Source organism: Cheilinus undulatus, linkage group 16, assembly GCF_018320785.1.
Source record: "Cheilinus undulatus linkage group 16, ASM1832078v1, whole genome shotgun sequence".
NCBI classification, from domain to species: domain Eukaryota; kingdom Metazoa; phylum Chordata; class Actinopteri; order Labriformes; family Labridae; genus Cheilinus; species Cheilinus undulatus.
Window position 1 is genome coordinate 4,692,720 of NC_054880.1, and position 17,773 is coordinate 4,710,492.

Consider the following 17,773-nt stretch of genomic DNA (forward strand, 5'->3'; position numbering starts at 1 on the left):
TCAAAAAGAGATACATTTTATATCAAGTAAAGAAAGAAAGAAGACTTAACAGAAACGAATGTATTTCAGCATATGAGATTAACTCAGTCGTCTTAGTTGTGTTTGACTCTTCATCCATCCAATTTCTATTGGATGGATAAACCTGGACTGGTAGCTAGTCAGTCACAGGGCTGACATATAGAGACAAACAACCACGCACGCTCACACTCACACTTACGGTCAATTTAGAGGCACCAATTAACTTACCAAGCATGTCTTTGGTGGTGGGAGGAGGGAACCTATGCATGCACGGGGGAGAACATGCCAACTTCGCAAAGAAAGGCCCTGACAAGGACGCAAACCGGGGACCTTCTTGCTGTGAGGCAACAGCCCTAACCTCTGCTCCACCATGTAGCCCTGTGTTTGACTCTTAATGACTAAAATGACCACATTACCAATGAGTGAAGTTTATTTAAGGATTATCAATTAATCAATCAACCTTTATTTATACTCGATAAATCATTGACAGGGACCCTCATTTACAAGGATGTCAAGTCAATTATAGAAGAGAATACAAAACAATAGAAACAGAAGAGAGACTGACAAAGGGGCATTAAAATCATCAGACTGGTGATGAGGAAATGACTATAAAGGTCACACTCAAAACAATTACAGACATAAGGCTGCAGGTTTAAAAAAACATTTCTAAAAAGCCCAAAAGGTAAAAGCTCAGTAAACTTTAGCAGCTGCTGTAGCCTGTTTCACAAGTCAGGAGCAGAATAGGAAAAGGCAGTCTTTCCCAGTTCTAACCTGACTCATGAACATGCAAAAGCAGCTGGCCAGAGGAGCGTGTGTGACGTTGATTGTTAAAAGACAGATGGAGAAGCTCAGTGAGGTAAGATGGTCATTTTTCTAAAATTGCTTCCTAAATAAAAAGGTGCCAGTGAAAATTTTGTCTCATCTCTAGAGAGGACCAGCCAACCTTACTATATAAAATGCAATGACTTGTGTTAAAAGGATCACCAGTGATAAATCTTAATGCAGAGTAATAAATGGAGTTGAGCCATTTGAGGGTTGTAGGGGCTGCATGTCTGTAAATAAAAAACAAAAGGAAGTTTAATTTTTTTTGCCAAAGTCAGCCAACAAGATCATTGATTGGACAACTGAAAGTCATTTTATCATCAATCCAAACACCATAGAACTGTAAGAATATACTCTTTCAATCTTTACTCCATTCTCGCTACAATTGTCAAACCATTTTTGGTCGACTGCTTTTGATGTCGAGAAGAGCATAATCTTGTTTTTTCTGCATTAAGGACCAGGTTAAGATCACTGAAATTGTCTTGCAATATGTTAAATGACCGCTGCAGCATATTATAAGCAGACAGCACATTTTCTGCAAAACAATATAGAACTGTATCATCTGCATACAGATGAGCATGACAGTTAAAAAGAGAACTGACAACATTGTTAGTATTAATAGTAAATAGAACAGGACCTAAAATGGAACCTTGTGGAACACCTTTAGTAACATTCAAAAAATCAGAAAAGTGGTTTCCTAATTTAACAGATTGTTGTCTGTCTGATAAATAGCTCCTGAACCAATCACAAGCATTATTGTCAACCTGATATTCTGTAGCCTCAGCAGCAGCAGGCAATGGTCAACAGTATCAAATGCTTTAGACAAATCAACAAAAAGTGCTACACAGTGATGCTTTTTATCCAGAGCTGATGTAATGGCATTCAAAACTTTAGTGACAGCAGTAATAGTTCTGTGCCCTGGTCTAAAACCAGACTGGCAAGGGATCGAGTTATTAGCTCTTGATAGCTCATCTGATATTAGCTCATCTCTAACCATGCTTAAGGAGACTGGATGTATGGTACACAGTGGGGAGGATGGGGAACACAATAAGCTGTTGTCAGAGTGATTTTCTGGATTATTCTGGAAAAGGTGACCAGTGGCAACAAAGTGTTCATTTAAGGTCAGACTAATCTTTTTGTGGTCAGAGATTACATGATCATTGACCAGAATCCGAGTGGGGATGGAAGAATTATTTTTATTTTAAATAATCATTTTCCTGAATTTTGCAGGATCAGAAAAAGAGTTAGAAACTAGGTTAACAAAATATTCTGATTTGGCTTTCCTCATCATTGATACTAAAGCATCAAACTGCATGCTACGCAATTAAACAGGGATAATGACATGATAAAAACATAGTATTTTGGACCGTAACATTATGGCATTAGGCGGTTGGTCACGTGGATATGTGCGATGACCAGTGGATGGCACTGTTGGTCCATGGGGGATTTTGATTAACAGATGAAAAAATTATGTTCACAGCAGTTATGAAATCTTTAGTCCAAACTCTCCCTGTCTAGCAGGACATGTACTCAGGTATTTATGAGCAACATCTGGTTCTTGCTGTGTGTGTCCAGAGAGAGAAGGCATTAACAGTTCGAAGGAAAACCTTGAAAGTTCAGAATCCAGGGGTCAGAGGTGAGTTGCAGTGATGGTTTTAGAACTTTTGACAAATAACACATTGGCACAGTTCCAATCCTTGAAAAGAGAATTTATCTGGTATGAATTTGCATATGTCTGGTCAAAGTTATTTGATGGGTGCATCTTTTGCCACACTCAGAGCAGACAAACAGTTTCTCTCCTATGTGAATTTTCATATGATCACTTAAACCTCTTTTTTGGGTGAATCTCTGACCACACTCCGAGCAGACAAATGGTTTCTCTCCTGTGTGAAATCTCATGTGACCACTTAAACTTTTTTTTTGGGAGAATCTCTGACCACACTCGGAGCAGACAAATGGTTTCACTCCTGTGTGAATTCTCATGTGAACAGTTAAACTTCCTTTTAGTGTAAATCTCTGACCACACACAGAGCAGACAAAAGGTTTTACCCCCTTGTGAGATCTCATGTGTCTCATCATACTGACTCTATGGGGAAATCTCTTCCCACACTCAGGGCAGGGGAAGGGTTTTTGTTTAGTATGAACTACCATGTGTGAGGTCAAATGTCCTTCACAGTAAAATCTTTTACCACAAACAGAGCAGGCAAACGGTTTCTCTCCTGTGTGAATTCTCATGTGAACAGCTAAATTTCCACTTTGGCTAAATCCCTGACCACACTGAGAGCAGACAAATGGTTTCTCTCCTGTGTGAATTCTCATGTGACCAGTTAAATTTTCTTTTTGGGTAAATATCTTACCACAGTCAGTGCAGGGGAAGGGTTTTTCTTTAGTATGAACTACCATGTGTGTAGTCAAACCTCTTTTACGGGTAAATCTTTTGCCACACACTGAGCAAGCTAATGGTTTCTCTCCTGTGTGAGTCCTCATGTGCATAGCTAAACCTGTTTTTTGTCTAAAACTCTGACCACACTCAGAGCAGACAAATGGTTTCTCTCCTGTGTGAATTCTCATGTGAATAGCTAAACTTGTTTTTTGGGCCAATTTCTTACCACACTCAGAGCAGACAAAAGGTTTCACTCCTTTGTGAGATTTCATGTGTCTCATCATATTGTCTCGTCGAGGAAATCTCTGACCACACTCGGAGCAGCTGAAGGGTTTTTCTTTGGTATGAACAACCATGCGTCTAATCACACCCATTTCACCCTCACATGTTTTTCCACACTCTGAGTAGATATACAATTTCTTTGGAAACTTTGTGCTCATTTCTATGCTTTCCCCGACTGACTTTAAACCTGACTGGTGTTCTGTCATCTCCCTCCAATCAGTGCTGTCATCAGTTTCTGGATCAGAAGAGTCTTCAGTCTTGATCTTAGAATGTTGTTGTAAATCTCTCTCTGGATCAAAGTATCTGGCTTTGGTTTGTTTTTGAGAATGCTGTGAAGACTGAGGTTCCTCTTCATCATCTTCTCTTTTCACAGGGACAGGAACAAAAGTGAACTTGATGATGTCACCTTCTAGCCCGTGAATTTGCTTGTTCTCTTGATTGCTCCACAGTTCCTCAGGTTCATCTTTAATTTTCAGATGCTCACTCTTCTCCTGCTGCTCAGAGCATGCTGCCTCTTTATTCACTGACAGCTGATGGACCTCATCAGGAAAAACTAAAATACAGAAACACATTGTAAGAAAAACTGATTTTATTTTTTAGATTGTCAAGGCCCCTCCCCACTCCTTTACATCTCATTATATCAATTGATCTTTTTTCCATCTAGAGACAAGTCTTCATCTCAACAGTTCAAAAACAGCTGGTCTTGACTGTGCTGTTTTGACCACTGATTCTTTCATTGTACTTTGTCAGTTTCCTGATTGGTCAGAGAGGAAAGCAGAAAGCTTTGAGCCAAACCACAAAATGATCAAAACTACCAGAGATGGAAGAGGAGACGCTGACCGAAATGAAAATATGTGACAAGAATTAAAGAATAATAAAAGTGTTAAACTTCTGTCACAGAGTTCTGATGAAAGTCTGGAAGCAAAGCAGAGACTTGTCTGCTGCAACACCAAAGCAAACTTTGGAACTAACCCCACTGTTCTGACTCATTATCCACAACACAGCAAAAGTCCTGTTGTTGTTTTTACTCAAATGCAGAGGTGTCAAAGACACTGAGGATCATGGGCCAGATTTGCTCCAATTTTTTTTTGCAACATGTATGTATGTGTGTGTGTGTGGGAGTGTGGGTGTGCGTGTGTGTGTGTGTGTGTATGTGAGGGGTGTAGGGTAAGTGTACCCATTAAGCCCACCAAAATCAAAGTTCACGTATTTTTCATAGATACTGAGATGGTTTATAAACATGATCATTTGTTAAAATGAAGAATTAATCTCTCATTTGAAAGTGTATTTATTTAAAGTCAAAAGTCTGGCATGGGCTTAATTGGTACCGAAGTACCATTTAAGCCCATCTGTGTTCCAAATAAGCCCACAACCACATTTATTGACTGCTGCAATATAAAAATGTATTATATTTTTCAGGTAGTAAACACATATTCATTCAGTTACATGTTATACATGTTAAACACAATTTATTTTTTGAACTTGGATTTAATGTTTGGCTTGTAAAAATGGACCACCACAAACATGACTAAGTAGGCCTAAAACTAATTTTCATTGGCTTCAGCATTTAACATTTCATTGAACATTTTATTTAATATTGACAAAATATGATTCAATATTGGCAAAATAAAAATGTATTTGTTTTTAAAAGTATTAAATGACATTACAGTGCATCAACAATATCTTATTGAACTTGGATTTAATGTTTGGCTTGTAACAATGATGATTTTAGGACAGTTGCTGTAATTCTTCCTTTTTGTTGGCACTTTTCTCAATGTAAACAAATTATAATAATAATAAGTTATTTTATATAGCACCTTTCAAGAACATCAAAGTCACAAAGTGCTTTACAAGGAGATGCAAAATAAACTTACAACACAATTCTTCTGGGCAGTGTGTGATCTGTGATGTACTGGTGTTAATAAAGTTAGTGAAGTATAACAACATCCAACACAGGATTACAGTGAAAAGCTATCAAACTTCAAAATGTCATCCTTTCTTATTGAAACACATAAGATGGGCTTAAATAGAACACACTGGGCTTAAATGGTTCTACAGTGACTACCAGGGAAATAAAGACAATATGTCCTCGCCAAAATGAAACAAATGTATAAAGAAATGCCTGTAGCCTAAATATGCTGTAAAACTTTCCATCATAGTTATCCCTCTTTTGCCAAACTTTCTGAATTATCAAGGAATTCTTGTTCAAAGTTAGCTTACACTAGCTGTTTTTTGGGTCACTGTACCATTTAAGCCCACCTTGGAAAAAAGAAATTTTTTGAAAATATTTCACCCACCCAAACCCTTTTTCGTGTCTTAATTTGAAGATTTATGTAAAATGAATCAGAGAACACTTAGTTTGTGTACTAATCATTTTTAATCCTTAAGCAGTGTATCTATCAGTAGGGCTACATGTATTGACTAGTGATTAGCTTGCTACACTGGCTAGCATGACTCACCTTTTCACATAAAACTAAATAGTAAGAAATGACAAAAAAACTACTTGTTTATACACAAAAAACAAATCATTAATCTCTCAAATTACATAACATGAATGTATTCACCAAGTCAGTGGCTGAAAATAGTTGAAAAGAGGTTTTTTTTCTGAGGGGTCCCAAAAAACCCAAAGTTTTGAGGCGACTTTATCTGAGCCTCCTTGAGACTGCATGAATGTAGGCGGGCCTTATTCAATATCGACAAATGTGATTGGTGCCAAACAAAAACTGGCATATAACTAAGAAATTGTGTGATTGGACAAAATAATGTATAGCATTAGACAGCCCCCCCCCCCTCTTTTTTTAAATTGACTTCAAAGTTGCAAGTGGGCTCAAATGGTGCCTGGGCTTAATGGGCACGTTTACCCTATATAATAGCTACTTTAGACAGGATTTACTTGCAAGGAATCTAAACAGGTCAAGCATTAATATGCTGTCCTTGTATTACATTGCATTTTTTTCAGATTATTAAGACCCACTGATGCTAAATTTACAAGACTGGAATATTCATCATAAATATACATTTAGCATGACTGTTTATGGCTTTAAAACAGCAACATGTTCACAAAATCTGATCTGATCCTTATTTCACCTGGCCTGGATCAGTTGACAGAGTCCAGAGAGGAGATGAGTGACAGAAAAGAGGGGAGAGATGGGGGAGAGAGATGTGGGAGAGAGAGAGAGAGAAAGAGAGAGAGAAAGAGAGAGAGAGAGAAAGAGGAAGATCCTACGGAGATGTATCCCTGTCCGTTGCTCTATTGTACAGCTCACAGAGCTACAAACCCTCACCTGCTGAATGAAAACTTGACTTATAAGCACATGTCTAAGCCCCAACAGTAGTTCTTCATGTCCATTCTCTCTGAATCCCCCTGACATCTGTGCATGTGTCATGAATGGGGCCATCTCTGTCCATAATATCGATGCTTTTTGCGCTGCACCAAGACCAAACATGCCGATTTCTCATGTCATAGGACAGCCTGTGTCCAGATTAGGATAAAAGAATCAGTTTTAAAGTTATGAGAGGAATTTTTACCATTTGACAAGACCTGGAGTTAAATATGCTACAGGATTTATAAAAGATGTTCCGCTTTAACAAAAGTGATCAAGACCACATTTATACTTCTTGTTGACATAAAATTAAATCGTAATTAAATTTAGTTGATATTAGTTTGGCATCACACATTTTTATAATGAAGGATTAAATAGGGCTGGAGATTGAACTGAGTCACTCATCAGAGGTGAGATACAATGTCTGCGTTTGTGGCTGACAGACTAACACTCAGTCCATCTTTTTCCCTAAACGTCTCGTATGGCACCTGCTGCCAGGCCGGAAGTGGCCTGCTGGCTGTAAGTTTGACACCCCTGCTAAAGTGCCATTATGTTGAACTCCCACATCAGGAAATGTAGTGCTTACAGCTACAGTCATGGACAAAAGTATTGTCACCCCTGGAATTTTTCCAGAAAATACTCCATTTCTCCCAGAAATTGTTGCAATTACAAATGTTTATGGTATGTTTATTTCCTTTATGTGCAGTCCTCAGACAATTCTGGGCTCTTTTTTCTCTTCTCCATGCTTGGTGTGACACACACAGGCACGCAACACAAAGGTTGAGTCAACTTTAGACATTCTAACTGGCTTCAGGTGTGATTTCTAGATTGCCAGCACCTGTTACTGCCACAGGTGAGCTTAAATGAGCATCACATGCTTGAAATAAAATGATTTACTCACAGTTTTAAAAGGGCGCCAATAATGTTGTCTGGCCCATTTTTTGAGTTTGGTGTAAAATTATGTCAATTTTGGCTTTCTCCTTCTGTTTTTTTTTTTTTTTTTTTTTGTTCCAATGCACATAAAGGAAATAAACATGTGAATACCAAAAACATTTGTAATTGCAACAATTTCTGGGAGAAATGGTGTACTTTCTGGAAAAATTCCAGGGATACCAATACTTTCGTCCATGACTGTAACATATCATTTGTTGATGCTATCTGCTATCTGTTATGTATGTAAAGCCCATACAACATTTAAATATATTTAATTTCACCAAAGATCTCAGAGGCTTTGTCTGATCTGATGTTTACAAAATTAGATATGCAAATACTAAGGAAGATCATGATAAAGCTCTTAATAAACAGTTTATATAATGGTCTTTTAGTAAGAAAAAACAGCGAAGAGCCACTTCCTTAGGATTTTATCCATAAAGCAGTTAAATGAATGTTGATTTTTGGCAACAATCTATTTTTACCCTTTAACGTTTAGTTTACACCTCCTTAAAGAAAATTGAATTAACTGTAAGTCATAGTTTGAGTCATGAAAAATCTCTTTTTAGCAGGTGTTATGGCGTCTGTACGCAACTAGAATTACCGAGGGACCTCTGGTAATTTGTGATAATTGCGTAGGATGTATGTTTTTCTCTCCAAACACTGATATCAGGGGATAATTCATATATAAACTGAGCAATTTTAGTCACAGTTTCAATCGATGAAATGAACTCTAGTATGTCACAAATGTGTCATACTTCAGAAAAATAATCATTGCAGCCACAGATTCAGTAGCCTCTCCCCTCTATGCTAATTATCAGTAACTGCTAGCTTCATTGTGTTAGCTATTTGACTGACTAAAAAGACAAAAAACTGTTATATTATAGCCTTACCTTTATTATAGTAAACCTCATCATCTACCAGTAGGGACTGAGTCCTGCACCGTGGCATTAACTTCAGTAACGTGGTAGAATTTCTTTCTTTCTGAAGCGGCTGCCATTTCAGTGAGCTTTAAAAACAGCCAAAGTCACACTCTTGACTTAGGCCGTTATACTAAAGGGGTAGGATCACATGATCTATTCAACTGAGGATGTTGGTGATTTTACCAGCAGTGGCCAGCATCATGAAGAGCTGACTGAAGCAAAGAAAAATAAGAATAACCTTTGTCCAAAAAATGACATAGGTCTTTAAATTAGAAAGGGGGCCATACGTGAAATGTTATAGTATTTTTATGTATTATTTGAAGGTTTAATAAATATATCTATTTAATAAAACAGCGTTTTCTAGCTATTATTTGAGATATCAGACTTCCATTGTGTGATTCAGGTTCATTCAGGTAGTAAAACTAGAATGTTGTTGTACACATCTGAACAGAGCCACCAGTTAACATTCTATTCTGCTCTCATCTAATCTTGTGTGCAGAAAACTATGAACAACCATAAATCCTCAAATAAAGACCAGTTAGCAGCAGAGGTTGTGGCCCACACTAATAAGGTCTGACTGGCGACATAATTAGAGTTCACTCATCATAAAAAATCCTCTCACACATTTAATCATCGAACAACAGTCAGCAACGATTTCTGCTGACCTGGGAACAAAGTAATATTGTTATCTGGAGCTAGCCAAAGCTAACAATGTGCTGCATGTAGCTGTGAAAGTTAGCTAAAGGCTCAGCTCTCAGAAACATTTACTGGAAACAAGTTTAGAGAAGAAGAAAGAAAACAAACCTGAAAGAGCCTTAAAGCCGGACATTTGACAAACATCCAAGAGTCGAGGAAGGACGAGAAAAGTCCACTCCTTATGCTCATACAGAACACTGGATCATCCAAACACACCAACGGTGATCGGCGGGAAAAGTTTTCATGACCCGGAAACATAACACGACCTCAGGCACACACTTCCGGCCTTCAGAATAATGCTTCGAATATCCTTCCCTGAGACCGGAACACATGTCAATTCAATTTCTATTCAACTTTATTTATATAGCACATTCCATACAAATGTAGACTCAATGTGTTTTACACAAGACAAAAACAAACAGTAAAAGCAGTGGGACAACCTGGACTGGTTGCCAGTCAATCACAGGACTGACATATAGAGACAAACAACCAGGCACGCTCACACTCACACCTACGGTCAATTTAGAGGCACCAATTAACTTACCAAGCATGTCTTTGGTGGTGGGAGGAGGGAACCCACACATGCACGGGGGAGAACATGCCAACTTCGCAAAGAAAGACACTGACAAGGAAGCAAACCGGGGACCTTCTTGCTGTGAGGCAACAGCCCTAACCCCTGCTGCAACATGCAGCCCTGTGTTTGACTCTTAATGACTAAAATGACCACATTACCAATAAGTGACGTTTATTTAAGGATAACCAATTAATCAATCAATCAACCTTTATTTATACTCAATAAATCATTGAGGGGGACCCTCATTTATAATGATGTCAAGTCAATTATAGAAGAAATTCAGAGAATACAAAACAATAAAAACATAGGAGAGACTGACAAAAGGGCATTAAAATCATCAGACTGGAGATGAGGAAATGACTATAAAGGTCACACTCAAAACAATTACAGACATAAGGCTGCAGATCTAAAAAAACATTTCTAAAAAGCCCAAAAGGTAAAAGCTCGGTAAACTTTAGCAGCTGCTGTAGCCTGTTTCACAAGTCAGGGGCAGAATAGGAAAAGGCAGTCTTTCCCAGTTCTGACCTGACTCATGAACATGCAAAAGCAGCTGGCCAGAGGAGCGTGTGTGACGTTGATTGTTAAAAGACAGATGGAGAAGCTCAGTGAGGTAAGATTGCCATTTTTCTAAAAGGGCTTCATAAATAAAAAGGTGCCAGTGAAAATTTTTTCTCATCTCTAGAGAAGACCAGCCAACCTTACGATATAAAATGCAACAATGTGTGTTAAAAGGAACAACAGTGATAAATCTTAATGCAGAGTAAACAGAGTCGAGCCGTTTGAGGGTTGTAGGGGCTGCATGTCTGTAAATAACATCTGATGAACGTCTGATGAAGGGCTTAGGCCCGAAACGTCACATGTGGGGATAATCTTTATTAAATAGCCCTTGGAGCAGCTTCTGGTGTGTGGACTCATTTACCTGTTCTGTAAATAACATCACCATAGTCAAGGACTGGCATAAAAACAGCCTCCACTACCCTCTTCCTACAAAACATAAGGAAGTTTAATTTTTTTGCCAGTCGGCCAACAAGATCATTGATATGACAATTGAAAGGCATTTTATCATCAATCCAAACACCAAAGAATTTGTAAGAATTTACTCTTTTAATCATTAATCCATTTCTCGCTACAACTGTACATTTTGGTCGACTGCTTTTGATGTGTTTGATTAAATGACTGATGCAGCATATTACAAGCAGACAGCACATTTTCTGCAAAACAATATAGAACTGTATCATCTGCATACAGTATCATACTGCGTATCTCTAACCATGCTTAAAGAGACTGAATGTATGGTAAACAGTGGGGAGGATGGGGAACGCAATAAGCTGATATCAGAGTGATTTTTTGGATGATTCTGGAAAAGGTGACCAGTGGCAACAAAGTGTTCATTTAAGGTCAGACTAATCTGTTTGTGGTCAGAGATTACATGATCATTGACCAGAATCCGAGTGGGGATGGAGGAATTATTTTTATTTGTATTAATCACTTTGCAGATTTCTGCAGGATCAGAGAAAGAGTTAAATACTAGGTTAAAAAAATATTCTGGTTTGGCTTTCCTCATCATTGTTGTACATCATTTATGTTGTACATAAAAGGATTAGCAGTAGTGGTTGTACAATACTGTAATACTAAAACATCAAATTGCATGCTACACAATTAAACAGGGATTAAAAAGTGATTAAAATATTTAAAGTTTTTTGGACTGTAAAATTGTGGTATTAAGGGTGTTTTCACATTAGGTCCAATTGTTTCGAACTGCGCCGCAGCGAGACCATTGGGGACCTGTGTTTTCCTTGAAGCGCTGATGCACAGAGGCACCCCTGATGCTTGAGCTGACCCTGATGCATGGCAGGAAAGTTTACCCCCCTTCAGAGAAAACAAAGAGAGTCAACAGGAACTGAAACCTGGCTCTTCACTACAAGATAATCCTGCTGATAACGATTCACAACTTTTTAGGTGTTCAGTCACATTTCCTTTTTGGGTAAATCTCTCACCACACTGAGGGTGACTGAAAGGTTTTTCTCTGGTGAATTTGCATATGCCTGGTCAAAGTTGATTGATGGGTGTATCTTTTGCCACACTCAGAGCAGACAAACAGTTCCTCACCTGTGTGAAATCTCATGTGAACAGTTAAACCTCCTTTTCGGGCAAATCTCTGACCACACTTGGAGCAGACAAATGGTTTCTCTCCTGTGTGAATTCTCATGTGAACAGTTAAACCTCCTTTTAGGGTAAATCTCTGACCACACTCAGGGCAGACGAAAGGCTTCTCTCCTTTGTGAGATCTCATGTGTCTCATCATACTGCCTCTGTGGGGAAATCTCTTACCACACTCAGGACAGGGGAAGGGTTTTTCTTTGGTATGAACTATCATGTGTGAACTCAAATGTCCTTCACAGTTAAATCTCTTGCCACAAACAGAACAAGCAAACGGTTTCTCTCCTGTGTGAATTCTCATGTGGACAGTTAAACTTCCACTTTGGCTAAATCCCTGACCACACTCAGAGCAGACAAATGGTTTCTCTCCTGTGTGTATTCTCATGTGACTAGTCAAATTTTCTTTTTGGGTAAATCTCTTACCACACTCTGAGCAGACGTAAGGTTTTACCCCTTTATGAGATTTCATGTGTTTCATCATACTGCCTCTATGGGGGAATCTCTTACCACACTCAGTGCAGGGGAAGGGTTTTTCTTTAGTATGAACTACCATGTGTGTGGTCAAACCTCTTTTACGGGTAAATCTTTTGCCACAAACAGAGCAAGCAAATGGTTTCTCTCCTGTGTGAGACCTCATGTGAATAGCTAAACTTGTTTTTTGTGTAAATCTCTGACCACACTCAGAGCAGACAAATGGTTTCTCTCCTGTGTGAGACCTCATGTGAATAGCTAAACTTGTTTTTTGGGTAAATTTCTGACCACACACAGAGCAGACAAAAGGTTTTACTCCATCGTGAGATTTCATGTGTCTCATCATATTGCCTCGTCGGGGAAATCTCTGACCACACTCGGAGCAGCTGAAGGGTTTTTCTTTAGTATGAACAACCATGCGTCTAATCAAACCCCTTTCATCCTTACATCTTTTTCCACACTCTGAGTAGATATACAATTTCTTTTGAATCTTTGCTCCTGTGTTTGTGCTTTCCATGGCTGACTTTAAATGTGGCTGGTGTTCTGTCATCTCCCTCCAATCAGCGCTGTCATCAGTCTCTGGATCAGAAGAGTCTTCAGTCTTGACCTCGGAATATTGTTGTAAATCTCTCTCTGGATCAAAGTACCTGGCTGACTCTTTGGTTTGTTTTCGATAATGCTGTGAAGACTGAGGTTCCTCTTCATCATCTTCTGTCTTCACAGGGACAGGAACAAACATGAACTTGATGATGTCATCTTCTAGCCTGTGAATTTGCTCGTTCTCTGGATTGCTCCACAGTTCCTCAGGTTCATCTTTAATTTTCAGATGCTTGCCCCTCTCCTGCAGCTCAGGGCATGCTGCTTCTTTATTCACTGACAGGTGATGGACCCCATCAGGAACAACTAAAATAGAGAAACACATGATTAGGAAAACTGTATTTTAACACAAAACGTCTTAAAGTAATGATTGATATTTTACTTTGTCAAGGCCCCTCCCCACCCCTTACATCTCATTATATCAATCAATTTTTTTTTCATCTAGAGACAAGTCTTGATCTAAAAAGTTCACAAAAACAGCTGGTGTTGACTGTGCTGTTTTGACCACTGATTCTTTCATTGTACTTTGGAAGTTTCCTCACTGGTCAGAGAGGAAAGCAGAAAGCTTTTGGCCAAATCTCAAAAAGATCAAAACCATCAGAGATGGAAGAGGAGACGCTGATAGAAATAAAAAGATGTGACAAGAATTAAAGAGTAGGAATGCAAGGAATTGCTGATGTTGTTTATGAAATTTGCTGACATTTGTTGACAATGGATCTAATTTACGATTATTCAATGGATATGCTTTTCAATTCTGAACATGTTCATTGCATTGTTTTCCAGTGCAGAGATTGATGAGGAGTGAGCCATCTCACCTCCTTACAATCGACAAATGACAGCTTCTCTCTCATGATCTGTGCATTTGTTGGTTGCTGGGAGAATTATTAGAGATCTGGAGAAATGATCCCAAGGACCTGATTTATTTTATTAGGCTAGAGCAACCTATCAGAACATTATGCCAGTTAAATGCACACCACCTGAGACCACATTACATTGAGGTGTGTAAAATAGAAAGTCTTAATTCTGTACCTTAAATGCAGGTTAATTACTTTAATTGCAATTTAGCATGATCATAGCATACATATCGTAATCACTGAATAAATGCTTATTGGTTACAATTAAAATAAAAAATACAGATTAAAAATCTTTAATCTTAAAATCACAAGAATGCTGATAATAATTGATAATAATAATGATAATAATAATAAAACAAAATAAAATGAAATAAACTCATTAAGATCTGTTCTTTGAGCCAGTTCAATTTGGAGTCCTTATTTTGTAGAAAAGTCTTCTTAATTTGGCAGAGAGGAGAAGAGTAAGACGGTGGCCAACGCCCTTCCTCTTTTTGGCCCTCAGCAGCTCAGAGGCCTCTGCTTCAGGAACTCGACAATGGAAAGTCCCAAAAAAGCCTCTCCTACCTCCACAGTATGCAGAGAGAGAGGGGAACGAAGAAAACCTTGTAATTAAAAAATTTAGAAAGTCTTTTTGCTCAGTCTGCAACCAGAGGGAAAAATACAGGAAGCACTGTCCAGTTGTAGAACACAAACAAAGTCTCTCTGCATCTTCCCCAAACTCTCTCTCAGAAAAATGTTCAAACAGAGATCAGCTCAAAAAAGCAGTCACATCTCAGCGAGATATGAGCCACTTTCTGAGAGCCTGAATCTCCTGATGTGGTCCTCGAACCAGGTGGATCGATCTTGCTTGAAGAGTGCTGCCCCCTAAAACTAACTACTTCTGCTTTGTGTCTCTCCTTTTTATAGGGGTTCACACTACATTATTCATATTTATCATATTTGCATACTTTTCCTCTCCCCTCAGCCAAGGGTGTGGCCCTGGTGCACATACACACCAATGATTAGGACTACGCACAAACATTTTGGCCCCCTCTCTCGCTACCAGCTCTTTAGCTTCTTCTGCTTTCTCAGCCTAGGACCTCTGCTTTTCTCTATCGGTTCCTCTGAACTTCTCCTTTTCTACTGGCTGTCTCTAGGCAGAGCTGCTAGCCTTTACCCAAACTTGTCATTTTGTTACACATAAGCACTTTTTGATCAAAGTTAACACTTAAACTATGTGATTAGTAAATGCTGTGCTGCATAAGCTATTTTGATTATACTTAAAGACCAATAAATGCTCTTCTGTTGCTCTCCTGACTTGAAATTGTTATTCTGGCCTCCCTTTTTGTCACCATGACCACCTGCAGTACCATTCTGTCTTCGCCTACGGTGTCTGTGAGGCCTAACTTCCTGCTGAGGCCTAGTCTGAGTTTCAGCCTGAGGCCCAAACATCCCAAACGTTGAGGCCTAATCTGTGACCTCAAACTAGGATCTACTTGACACTAGCTTCATGGTGTTAGCTATTTTATCAACAAAAAAACCCAAAACACTACAATAATTATAGTCTAACATTTATTATAGTAAACCTCCTCACTTACCAGTAGGGACCGGGTCCTGCACCATGGCAATAACTTCAGTAACTAGGTAGAATTTCTTTCTTTTTGAAGCGGCTGCCATTTTAATACGCTTTTTAAATGGCCAAAGTCACACTCTTGACTTAGACCATTATACTAAAGAGGTAGGATCACATTCAACTGAGAATGTTGACGATTTTACCAGAGGTGGCCAGCACCACGAAGAGCTGACTGAAATAAAAATAAGTATCAATAGTGTGGATGCTCAGCATCCCCAATAATAATATTTTTGTCAAAAAATGACTTGAAAGGTACGTGATATGTTGTGGTAATTTTAATTACCATTGTGTTAAAAGTTTGAATAAAAATCTCTGTTAAAAGAAAGGACTTTTCTAGCTATTATTTGAGATATCAGACTTCCATTGAGTGATTCAGGCAGTAACACTAGAATGTTGTTGTATACATCTGAACAGAACCATAAATTAACATTCTATTCTGATCTAATCTTGTGTGCAGAAAACTATGAACAACCATAAATCCTCAAGTAAAGATCAGTAAGCAGCAGAGGCTGTGGCTCAGACGAATAAGGTCCGACTCCTAATTAGAGTTCACTCATCATAAAAAATCCTCTCACACATTTAATCATCGAACAACAGTCAGCAACGATTTCTGCAAACCTGGGAACAAAGCAATATTGTTATCTGGAGCTAGCCAAAGCTAACAGTGTGCTGCATGTAGCTGTAAAAGTTAGCTAAAGGCTCAGCTCTCAGAAACATTTACTGGAAACAAGTTTAGAGAAGAAGAAAGAAAACAAACCTGAAAGAGCCTGAAACCCGGACATTTGACAAACATCCAAGAGTCGAAGAAGGACGAGAAAAGTCCACTCCTTACGCTCATGCAGAACACTGGAGCATCTAAACACATCTACAATGCTCCGCGGGACAGCGCCTTCATGACACGGAAACAAAGACGCGGCCTCACGCACACACTTCCGGCCTTCAGAATAATGCTTAGAATATCCTGCCATGAAACGGAACACATGGCAGGATTCAGACCGGCTTCTATTTGCAAAACAAACATCAGACAGTTAATAACTAATGAGCAGATCACCCTCTAACCCCAAAGCAATAAAAGAATTCAAGAATATAGTCTTGGATCCTTATCTTATAGATTAATGAAGGGTGTATAATCCCACATTAAAAGCGTATACTATTTATTCTGAGAGGCTGAAATGTTTTCTAGGATAGATTTTGTTTTAACATGACAATCTCATATTCTCTTAGTACTTAACATAAAGAAAAAGCACATGATCTTAACAGATCATCATGCATATAAATATAAAATGTTAATCTCTAATGAACACAGGAAAGCACTAGGTGGCGGGTTAACTAAACTCTGTTACAAAATCAATAATTTTTGTGGGCGGATTGAGTTTGAGATTATGGAGTTTTTTGAAGGTCAATAGTCAGTTGATGAGGCTACGCTTCTCTGGGATGCAAAGGTTTTGTAAGAAATAGTGCAATCTGTTATTTCTCCAGATTGAATAAAATGCAGTTTAAAGAAATTCATGATTTAGAAAATTTACTTTCTGACATAGAGAGCAAGACATTTCCAGAGATCTTGAAATTCCTTTGTCCACTGTGCGTAATATAATCAAGAAGTTTATAACCCATGGAACTGTGGCTAATCTCCCTGGATGTGGATGGAAGTGAAAAATTGACAAAAGAATGCAACACAGGATAGTTGGAATGGTGGATAAACATCCTCAGTCAACTTCCACACAAATTCAGGTGCAAAAGTGTCAGCTCAGACCATACGTACTCAGACCGAGGAGAGCCCCACTGAAAAAGGAAAGCCAGGCTGGAGTTTGTAAAAATGAACCTGAGTAAGCCTCAGTCCTTCTGGGAAAACATTTTGTGGACAGATGAGACTAAGGTAGAGCTTTTTGGAAAAGCACGTCATTCCACTGTTTACAGAAAATGGAATGAGGCCTACAAAGAAAAGAACACAGTACCTACAGTCGAACATGGTGGAGGTTCAAAGATGTTTTGGGCTTGTTTTGCTGTCTTTGGCACTGGGTGCCTTGACTGTGTGCAAGGAATTATGAAATCTGAAGACTATCTAAAGATTTTTGGCTGCAATGTAGAGCCTAGTGTCAGAAAGCTGGGTCTGTGTCAGAGGTCATGG

The 17,773-nt window shown here is 38.7% G+C and overlaps 1 protein-coding gene across 3 annotated transcripts; it reads right to left on the reverse strand.

The window, feature by feature from the left end:
* Positions 1-504: 504 nt before the first annotated feature.
* Positions 505-16,529, reverse strand: LOC121523791 (gastrula zinc finger protein XlCGF57.1-like). 3 transcript variants are annotated; one of them, XM_041808836.1, is made up of 3 exons: positions 16,403-16,529; positions 3,450-4,058; positions 505-1,070 (listed from the first exon to the last, which is right to left on the reverse strand). In XM_041808836.1, exons 1-3 carry the CDS (start codon positions 16,425-16,427, stop codon positions 1,015-1,017), a joined length of 690 nt encoding a protein of 229 aa, XP_041664770.1. In that variant the 5' UTR covers positions 16,428-16,529; the 3' UTR covers positions 505-1,014. The 3 variants fall into 3 exon arrangements, with proteins under 3 accessions (XP_041664770.1, XP_041664769.1, XP_041664768.1); XM_041808835.1 differs by lacking the exons at positions 505-1,070; positions 16,403-16,529 and adding an exon at positions 9,486-9,601 and having other exon boundaries at positions 1,251-4,058; XM_041808834.1 differs by lacking the exons at positions 505-1,070; positions 3,450-4,058 and adding an exon at positions 10,193-13,485.
* Positions 16,530-17,773: the final 1,244 nt, after the last annotated feature.